At 41.9% G+C, this 10,656-nt stretch overlaps 1 protein-coding gene and 1 non-coding gene across 2 annotated transcripts; one reads left to right on the top strand and one right to left on the bottom strand.

The window, feature by feature from the left end:
* Positions 1–8,353, bottom strand: LOC140308985 (uncharacterized). The gene is made up of 8 exons (XM_072386829.1): positions 8,271–8,353; positions 6,018–6,289; positions 5,473–5,626; positions 5,116–5,362; positions 2,127–2,227; positions 1,196–1,346; positions 742–899; positions 1–126 (listed from the first exon to the last, which is right to left on the bottom strand). Exons 1-8 carry the CDS (start codon positions 8,351–8,353, stop codon positions 33–35), a joined length of 1,260 nt encoding a protein of 419 aa, XP_072242930.1. The 3' UTR covers positions 1–32.
* On the top strand, positions 2,670–2,741 carry trnac-gca (transfer RNA cysteine (anticodon GCA)). The gene has a single exon. It is a non-coding gene; the product is annotated as a tRNA-Cys (tRNA).
* Positions 8,354–10,656: the final 2,303 nt, after the last annotated feature.

Below are 10,656 nucleotides of genomic sequence, written 5' to 3'. Positions count from 1 at the left end.
AAAACAGTTTCTTACAGCTGACTGCATTTGGCTCAGCAGCTTGCAGAGTCGGAGGTTCCTGCCTGCGGATCAGCCGGGTTGATGAAGCTGGGCATCCCCTGACTCAGAGTCCTCCTTCTGAGTTTCCTAAGAGACGCCAAACAGCACCAGCAGAGCAAACATCACAGGATATCTGCCGGCTGACGGATTTTAAATTCTAAAAAAGCAGTTAAACACATTTTTACTGAAAACCTGTGATTCTGAATCCTAAAAAAAAAGATGAAATTCATGCTAAGTTTATAATTTACACAGCGATATGCATCAAATAACATTTTTCTCTTAAGTCAGTAGCCTTTAAATCCTTTGAAATGTGGATTCCAGGAACTGTGGTTTTGGATCAGTCTAGTTTCTGTGGTGCTGTCACCACACACTGCATTAGGACCTGCTGCTGGAAGGAAATGTTCTGACTGCAGTTTGCATAGTTTCCTCCTGCTTGATCAGATTCCTGCAGATGCTCCAACTTCCGATCACACTCCTGAGATAGTTTAGTTTGATTAACTGGTGTCGAGTTTGTACCGATGTCTCCAAATATCAATAAAAATCTGAATCATTTACATTCTTCTTCTACTTCTAAATTTAATGAGTGTGTGGGAGATAATGGGACCAATCAGATGAGTCTGAGCGACTGATGAAGATCCACCTTCACAACCTGATCCAATGCTTCATGAATCAAACACTACCGATGGAGAGGGATTCCAGTACCTGACTGCTTCAGAACCAGAGGTGTGCAGCTTCCTGCCATCAGTGCTTTTCTTAGAGAAGCCGCTGAGGGTCGAGCTTGTTGTCTGTGGGGCGCAACTTTCCAGGATCTCTAGGAGCCTCTGAGTCATCCACTGACTGTCTTCCTCTTCCTCTGTGCCCTGCAGAGACGGAAAACACACGATACTCAGCACAGAAAAGCACAAAGAAATGTAAATGTGATCTCACAACACTTCACAGACACAGCTTTTGTTTTAGAAATGTAAGTTTCCTCTTATAATTAATTTTTTTTAATGTTTTGCTAAGTTTTCTCTCATTTTTCTACTAAATAAACCGAATGAACATCCACTAAGAATGGGGTTTTCCAGAGATTTTAGGATCTCTGACCTCCCGTTCATGAATCATCCTTTCTTTCTGGACGATCCTCCCAGCCCTTTGTCTCTGGGTTGGTTTTTACCGAGAGGATGTGTCTTAAAATGATGGCTGCGTCGTGCTTCACACCCTCCAGCTTGCTACACCTGTTCTCCTCCTCCTGCAGCTCAGTCTCCAGCTGCCGGATGTTGGCCGACTTTTTACGGCTCTCCTCAGATGCCAGATCCACATGTTTCCTGAAAACACAACAGAGGCAGTGTGAACACTCAGCATCATTCAAAGCTGCTGCTCAGTGTTTGAGCATTTCAGTTCAGTTCAGTTCAGTTCAGTTCAGTTCAGTTCAGTTCAGTTCAGTTTTATTTACACAACAAATCACTCAACAAATGATCCGTTCCCTCTCTCAGATGTGCAAAGGCACCCCAGAAAAGAGCCGATGAACTGACTTCTTTCTTCTGAGGTTTTCAGATTAAGACTTTTCTGGGAGAGGAAATAACTTACTGAGAACCATCTCAATCAGCAACCAAGGAGCTTAAATAGAGAAGGACTGCTGAGAAAAGTGGAGCTGAGGAGCAAACGGGCAACTAAGAACATCGAGGGGTAAAGACAGGATCTAAACAGAGCAAAAACTAAGGATCGACTGAAATCGAATTACTTAGAAACAGTTAAAGACCATAGAAAAGACCAAAAAACTCAAAGGACGAGGCAGATCAGTCCAAAACATGGCTCGTGTCATGACTCCTTTAAAAAGGCTGAAGTGTGTCTGAGGCTGAAGGGCTTGAGCAATATGGTGTATTTTTATCTGCAATTCAAGACTTTGAGCACTGACATGAAGACACAAACAGGTATAAGGCCTTATTTTCAGCTATTTCACAGCAGCAGCCTGAAATAAAGAAATCCTGATCTTATAGATGACAGTAAGAAACCTTAAACGCATTCATTTCAGACCTAAGACAGAGAGTTTCTGTAATAAGGTTCCCGATCTTCAGCTATGGACAGTAAAATGATGCAACGTCTACCTGAGGGACTCGGTCTGGACCAATGAGGTCTGCTGGAGGCTGTGAAAATCATTTCTCTCCTCAACAAGCTGCTGGAACGTCTTCTGTAGCTGCTCCACCTCCTGAAAACAGGAGAAGCTGCATGATTTTACAGATACTTCAGTAACCTCTCGTGTTTATTCGGTGTGATAACAGTTAGCCTCAGCTGTGACATCATAACTTTATCTTTTATCTGTTGCTCTCAGTGCAGCTGCAGCACAGAGCCCTGCACACATTCTCTGTCTTACTGTATAAAAAAGAACAAAAAGCTTGAATCATAAACCCTTTTTTACTTATTCTGTACCAACGAACCTCTTCCTTTTAGGCTAAAAAAGCAGCAGCTCACACATTTCTTCACTGAAACCAGCTCAGAGAACCCAGACGCAGACAGAAGTCATAAATAAAATGTTCCAATTCGTCCGGTCACCTGTTTTTGAGGAAATGTTGGGAGAAGAGGCAGCTGTTTCCCAGGTAATTCTGCTCAATGTTTGCTCATGTGTGCAGATAAATGCCAGCTCTCACAGAGGGGGTATAGCTCAGTGGTAGAGCATTTGACTGCAGATCAAGAGGTCTCCGGTTCAAATCCGGATGCCCCCTGAAGTCTTTTTAAGCACTTTACTTTAAAAGCAGTTCTAAAATGTGCATATGTGGATAATCTCATTTCTAAGAGGTGAAAAACATCTAAAAACATATAATTTACTGAGATAACGTCATCACAACAAAATAAAAAAGATTCCTTGATTAAGTCAAAGAAAACTCCCGTATTTTTCAGGCTATAAAGCGCATTAAATGAAACAAAACTCAGAAAAGTCGAACTTTATTCAACTCTCTTGTTGTGCTGCGTGACTGATGGCATTGAGTCTCTTAAAAGGAGCCATTTTTAGGGCAGCGGGTACAGAAAATGAATGAATGAACGCACACACCTTAATGTTGGAGCACAGATCGTATTACTCCGCCAGGATCGTGACTACGGTGGCCCGTAATGCTCAATCCATCAAGCAGTGCAGCTTCGTAGCTTTCCAAGGCCGTGCTAAAACATTTTGACAGATTTTTGAGCGCCGTGCTCCACATAAAATCTGTTCTAGGTCAGAAAGCAGAACCAGAATTAATCCATACATCAGGAGCACCGCATTTTAAGGCGCGCCGTCGATTTCTGAGAAAATTAAAGGATTTTAAGTGCTCTTTATGGTCCGAAAAATACGGTAGTTTTATTGAGAATGATAACACACAGGGGCCATTTTTCTCTTTATTTTTCTTCTATTTTACTTTATTAAACATTAAACACATGATTAAGACGACCTTTATTCAAACTAATTTCTCTTTTCTATCCCGATAAAAACCACCTCCAAAACCTCAGTAAACACAGATGCATTGAGAACCGTTTTGAATAATCTTCACTTCATATACACTGGCAGACTTTTGACTTAATATTGATTTACTATCAGTTAGAATCAAAAGTTCTGATTGAAGATGTTTCAATGTGATGATGTAATCTGGGACGCTGTCAGAAAGGAGTGAGGGAAATTAAGGGTGCCGATTTAAATCTGTAACTCTGAACATAAGCTCATCTGGAGCAGCTCATGTGCCCAGCATGAACCACAACAGCCATTAAAAGAAAGCCACCAGCAAAACACGGGAAAGCTTTGACTTAAAGGGGACAAATACGTAACATATAAGGGTTTGGGTGCGTCTGGGTGTCAGCAACACAACCCGAGTTGCAAATATTCAGCGAGCTGCTGAGATTTCTCACCTTTATCTCCACCAGACTCTATCTATAGATCATGCTGCACTTTGGAAGTGGAAACTCTGTCAAACAGTTTGCCTTTTGCTTTGCTAAGAAGAGCAAATTCTTATCGGTGGTTATATAGTTCACCTAAGAAAGAATTTAGATCAGGTCATTGTCTGATATCTTTACATCGACGAGAAAGTCTGACCAGTGGCTCCACAACTGCGACGATAAACTTCTTAAAGGGGGTAAAACGTGGATAATAAGCAAAAGTTCTTGATGTTAGCCCTTCGAAACTTGAAGCCCAGAGCTTATGAGGCCGATACGTGACGGAGAATTTACTATTTGAGATTTGCCTGGAGTATAAACCTGCTGGGACTGCAGCCTCCCCATGACCCTAACTGAGATAAAGCTGGTAAATGGAAGGATGAAGCTGCTGGGACTGCAGCCCCCCCATGACCCTAACTGAGATAAAGCTGGTAAATGGATGGATGAAGCTGCTGGGACTGCAGCCCCCCCATGACCCTAACTGAGATAAAGCTGGTAAATGGACAGATGAAGCTGCTGGGACTGCAGCCTCCCCATGACCCTAACTGAGATGAAGCTGGTAAATGGACGGATGAAGCTGCTGGGACTGCAGCCTCCCCATGACCCTAACTGAGATAAAGCTGGTAAATGGACGGATGAAGCTGCTGGGACTGCAGCCTCCCCATGACCCTAACTGAGATGAAGCTGGTAAATGGACGGATGAAGCTGCTGGGACTGCAGCCTCCCCATGACCCTAACTGAGATGAAGCTGGTAAATGGAAGGATGAAGCTGCTGGGACTGCAGCCTCCCCTTGACCCTAACTGAGATAAAGCTGGTAAATGGATGGATGAAGCTGCTGGGACTGCAGCCTCCCCATGACCCTAACTGAGATGAAGCTGGTAAATGGAAGGATGAAGCTGCTAGGACTGCAGCCTCCCCATGACCCTGAATGAGATAAAGCTGGGAAATTGTCTGTTTGCATTGTGTATTAGTGAAAGCTTTCAGGCTTTATACACATTTAAACGGTAATAATAGATAAATAAATGATGCATCTTTAAACAAGAGCCTTTAATATCTAAATATCTATGGGTCAAGCCAAATTTTCCAACAGAAACAACAACATATCTGTCTGATAACGTGCTTTGAGGGTTAACAAGAACTACGGTTTTCAGAGGAGACAGACCCTGCTGAGGCCAGCATGTTCATCCCAACCTTACCTTCCTCAAGCTGGCTCTCTCCTTGGTCTTCTCAATGACTTGCTTCTCCATCTCACGCATGCTGCACTGCATTTCAGTCTCGCTGGCGAGCAGCGCCTCTATCTCCTCACGCTGGCTGGCAGCCAGAGTCTGTGTGAGCTGCAGATGCTTCAGCCGTTTGCTGTGCTGAGCCCTCTCCTTCCTCAGAACTTGTGAGGATTTTTTCGTCACACAAGTCTCCATCTCTTCCTGCAACTTCTCAAAAGTACTGTTGGACAGGACAAAGTAAGGGTAAAGGCTTGCTCTGCGTTGGGAGGTGCGACCAGCATGAAAAGGTGAAGCAGATAATTGTCGGTTTAACTCTGTCCCGGTCTTTACTTTTCCCTCTCCGAATCGAACGCTGTCCTCAGGCTCCGGAGGTGAACTCTGTGCTCTTCCCTCTTAATGGCCAGCTGCTTCTCCATCGACAGCAAGTCCGATTTCTGCTGCTTCAGGTGCATCAGCTGCTTCTCCTGCTCCTCCAAAGGCACAGCTGCAGGAAGGAGAGGGGCGTAAACAAGAAAGAAACCCCCGGATCCACCCAAACGGATACGCCAGGAGGCATACACAACACCATCAGCACTGGAGAAATGCTGAGGCATGAAATAGATCTAACTGCCTGAAACACTGGGAAATGATCAATACTGAGATAACTGACAACTTTATAAAGCTTAAGTGTATTTTAAACTGAGAGAAGTTAGTGGTTCTTTGGTAATATGAAGCTGACATTAACCCAGATGTGTGCGACAGGGAAAAGCTTGATATGAAGCTCACATTAAAAGCTGCTGTGGTTTTAAGCAGCTAATCGATGTCTTTAATAAAGACTGTTCTCAGTCTCTCTACCAGGACACGTTAGGCCCAAATGTGAGGTGTCTCAGTCTCACCCTGCGTCATTTTCAAGGCGTAAAGTCTGTCGATCGTCTCCTGCATCTCCTGCTTCAGCGTGCTGCGTTTCAGCTGCAGGGCCTTTTTGGCATGTTTGAAAGTGTGTTGCTCAGTCTCCAGCTGATCCAACAACTCCTCCATCCTTTTCTCTTGGGCAACGACGGAGCGTTTCAGAGACTCCATCTTTTCAGTCTCGCTCTTTTCTAAGGCGTCGTACTGCTGGTTGAGGTCCTTATTCTCCTTCTCCAGCTCATCACACGTAAGCTGGCAGCTGCAGCAGGAGGAGGGACATTAAAGGCAGATCTTTGCAGAAATTACCTGTACTTCATCGATGCTGAAACAGTTTCCATCAGTCTTAAATCAATCAACTAACAATTCATTAATAACATTTACTATTTGGATAATTGATCCATTGTTTACGTCAGTTTTTAATCAATAATGTCAAACTTTCACCGGCTGCAGCTGCTCAGAGCTGGTCACACCTAAAAAAATTACCGACAAATTATAATGAATATAAACTGTTCCAGGAAAACAGGTGCAATTAGTTTTTTTAATCAAACACAAATATAAATGTAAATACAGCATAAAAGGTGTTTCCAACACAGCCTGAACCCTCTGAGACCAGCTTTCTGTCATTTCTTTAAGGAGTCTTCAGGAATAGTTCTCCAGGCTTCTTGAAGGACATCCCAAAGCTCTTCTTTGGATGTGGGCTGCCTTTTGTTCCGTTCTCTGTCAGATGATCCCACACTGCTTCAATAATGTTGAGGTCCGGGCTCTGGGGAGGATTCATCCCTCCTTGGGCGATGTGATTGGCTGGAGGACCATGAGAGCAAAGGTGACATCAGAGCCCGCCTGAGTTCCCATCGAGTAGATCTAGGTCACAGCTGCGCCGGGTTGTGAGTGGCCAATGAAACACAACAGGGGGGGATGCAGTTAAAAGACACATGCACAGAGAATCTGATGCTTTTGTTAATCAGCAGGGAGAGCGCTCAGACTCATTGTGAATGCTTCGCTAATAAGGTGAGAGGAGGAGCGAAGCTCCAAACCTATACGGCAGATTCAGGGTTCAGGTGACTGAATGATTCCTGTCAGGACTGGATCCATTCGACTGGACGATTCTGGTGCTTGAACTTTAAATGTCGCTGAGTTTTACTTTCAGATGTTTTGTTCAGTTGCAATACTGATCAAAAGTCTGATTACATAAGACCTGTTGCCACTGATTTTCAGTCCACTTCTTGTGTCATTTGGCACAGCTCAGCCTTTTCTCCCTGTTTCCCTTCCTTAAGAACGGCTTCTTGACAGCCACCCTTCCATGGAGACCATTTCTGATGAGGCTTGGGCCAACAGTAGATGGATCAGCTGAAGGTCCAGATGCATCTCTCAGGTCCTGTCAGGTCACAGCTGGATTTTTTCCTCTTTCTTAAGGACATCACTTTCAGATCCTGTTCATCTGCTGTAGATAGTTTTTTAGGCCTGACACTTCTTCTTTTGTCCTCCACTTGTCCAGTTTCCTCAAATGTTTTAAGGACACACTGCACACCATGCTGAGATATGCCAAGTTTTCAGCTAATAGCTCTTTGGGAATCACCTTGTTGCTGCAGAAATCCTATTTTCTGTCTGTCAAACTGTGTTATCTTTGCTGTTTTTCATAGATGCAACTAAAGAAATGGGAACAAATGATGTGTCTTTGTGACAGGCTGCTGGTAACAAAGTGCCTAAAGATCCAATTTAAAATGGCTTCTTTGCTAAGTTGTCTGTTATGTGTCGACACAACACTGGTTCATCCCTTGAGTTTGGAGCCTTTTTTCTGCTTGAATGATTCAAGTAAGTGAAGAGGCAGCCAATGTCCAAACAAAAGCTTTGAAAGACTTCAAACCTGTTGAAATATTGCTCAGGGCCACTTTAAAAGATCACAAGAACATCTGGCAGCTTGGAAGAAAATATAAAGAAAATGTTTAGACATATTCAAACCAAACAGGACATAAACTTTCATGAAACACAGCCAAACCTTCTTACTATGACAACCTGTTTAAATCTGTTATGTATTTATTCAATCTAAATCCTCAAAACGCGCAAAATAGAAGCTAATCGGGTGCTAACATCGGCTAACATTAGACCTTACAGTAGCTAGGCTAACAGAATTTATTTAGTCTAACTGATATGAAATACTCTAATGTTGTAAAATAGGAGGTGAATTATTACACATATTTACATTTATGTGACTGTTTAAACAGGGTTTTGTGCAGTTTTACCTCTCCAACTGCTCCTCCAGATACCGAATTTGAACCAACAATAAGGATTTCTCTTTGTGGTCGTAACTGTTTTCTTCTGCCATAGTTGCAAGTTTCTGTTCTGATATTTTCTTCAGGTCTCTGGTTTTATCTTTCGTTGGATTTTCTATTTTAGAAATAATTTTATCGGAGGAATCGAAATTTTTGGATGAACTACTTTCCGTTAGTCGTTGCCATATATGGTAGTTGCTAAGGAATGCTGCCTTCATGGACTGCTCCGAAAATGTTTAGATAAAGATCATCATCTTTTTCTATCCATCGACTCATCAGGAAAATTTATTTGGATATGATCAAATGGCTTCTTTTTGTCCGCTTAGTTAATTATTCCGCCAGAAATCTTCGCCAATTTAATAGGAAATGAATTAGATAAACTGTTAATATAAGACTACGCTCTTTCTCTTGAATGCTGCCTTCAGGGTCTACTTTTAAAAATCTCCCTTTTGGGTAAAGGTTAGATTGATAATAAATTGAATTTAGTGATAATAAATGAACGGTTTTGTTTTTGTTGTTCATCTTCTTTTTTTAAAAGAAAATCATAAATCTCTGGTTTAAAATCTACAAGAGAGATTAATTTAATCATCCTCATTTAATTACTCTATTTTAGCCTTATTTGAGTGTTTCACTACTTTATACATCAACATATCTAGGCTTCACACAGTGGAATCAATCTGAGAGTTTAACTGGAATTCAATGTTAAATATATTAGCTTTATCTTTAAAATATGAGCTGCTTTACTACTCTCTGATAAACAGTGGGGATGGAATAAACCAGTAATACAATACATCTCAGAGAGGATGAATAAAACCCAGACACTGCTGTGTGGATGATTTTACAATAACAATTACAGACACATAACAGTGTTATATGCTTAGATTGTCCCCCAGAACAACTTGAACATTTGTAACTTCTCTATTCAAAGTTCGACAACTGTTCCTTAATTGGGGGAAAGGAGCAAGGTGACTGATCTAATCAAAACCCAATTGCTATTTTCATATGCAGCAACATTCATCAGAAACTCTAAGGAGCAGATTTTTATGTGTTTTAATTTCCCCTGCAGGGATATTCACAGATAACGTAGAGCATGTCAGCAGCATGTGTCCAGGTCTAGGATTAATTAGATGGTGGGTGAGCCATCTCTTCTAATAGCCAACATGTTGGGTGTTGGAGAAACAGGCTGTTAAAGACCTTAAGGTCACTGATGGGGCACATTTGTTGTGGCCAGATGAGTGGTTGGCAGGCTTTTGAGCTGCTTCGGGTCGCCACATGCGACTACACAAACTACGAAGCAGTGACAGGGTGTTGGCGGATGTCCTGAAACGGGTTTAATCCCTGGAGGCACCAACGTAAATGATCTGCTACCAACATCTGGGCGCCAGATCTCACTTCAGAGGCCTCTGAGCTGTTTCGTGGGACCAACACATAAAGGCTCAACAGTGTGTGGACTGATCCAATCCATCCATTTTATATCGCTACATTCATTAGCAACTTGGACTTTTGGGACAAACTTTCTAACGCCTGATAATCGTGAGTTAATTTATTCACCAAAAGGACGGCTAACACAACAATGCTAAATCTATTGTTAAACTTAATCTAATGAAAGACAAAGTACGTTTAGCTTCTTTGCTGCTTATTTCTGTCTTTAGCTAAACTGACTATGTGTCTGTTGTCGTGTGTGTTGCTGTATGGAAGTAACAAAGCAAACACGACTGTAACCATGTGTTTTCACTTTGAATGTGTGGTTTAAGTTAAGATTATTTAAACTTCTGAGGTATGAGGCCAACACTGACCAACACTGGGCTGAGCAACATTTGAGAAGATTTTGAAACACAGTATCGTGGAAAAGTCACTCATTTATTTACAGATTTACAGAAAAACTGGGGAAAAAAGATGCAAAGAGTTACTAAAACATGTACAAACATAAAAGTAAATATATCTGGTCTGAACTCCTTTATTCTCCAACACAGCCTGGACCCTATTAGACAAGCTTTCTGTCATTTCTTTAACTAGTCTTCAGGAATAGTTCTAAACTATTTTCTGTCAAACTGTGTTTTCTTTGCTGTTTTTCATAGATGCAACTAAAGAAATGGGAACAAATGATGTGTCTTTGTGACAAAGTGCCTAAAGATCCAATTTAAAATGGCTTCTTTGCTAAGTTGTCTGTTCTGTGTCGACACAACACTGGTTCATCCCTTGAGTTTTGTGCCTGTTTTATCCCCAAATGATTCCTGGGTGTCCTCAAAAAACAGATCCCTCTCAAAATGTTCAGGTATAAGGACTGAAAATGAGTCAAAGACCTTCAGAAAGCTTTTGCTCAAAATCACATTAACAGATTACAAGAAAGTCTGCC

This window comes from Leuresthes tenuis, unplaced genomic scaffold (genome assembly GCF_036924035.1).
Source record: "Leuresthes tenuis unplaced genomic scaffold, fLeuTen1.0.hap1 SCAF_6, whole genome shotgun sequence".
Classification (NCBI taxonomy): Eukaryota; Metazoa; Chordata; class Actinopteri; order Atheriniformes; family Atherinopsidae; genus Leuresthes; species Leuresthes tenuis.
The sequence above is the reverse complement of the archived record's forward strand: the minus strand, read 5'-3'. Positions and strand labels throughout refer to the sequence as shown.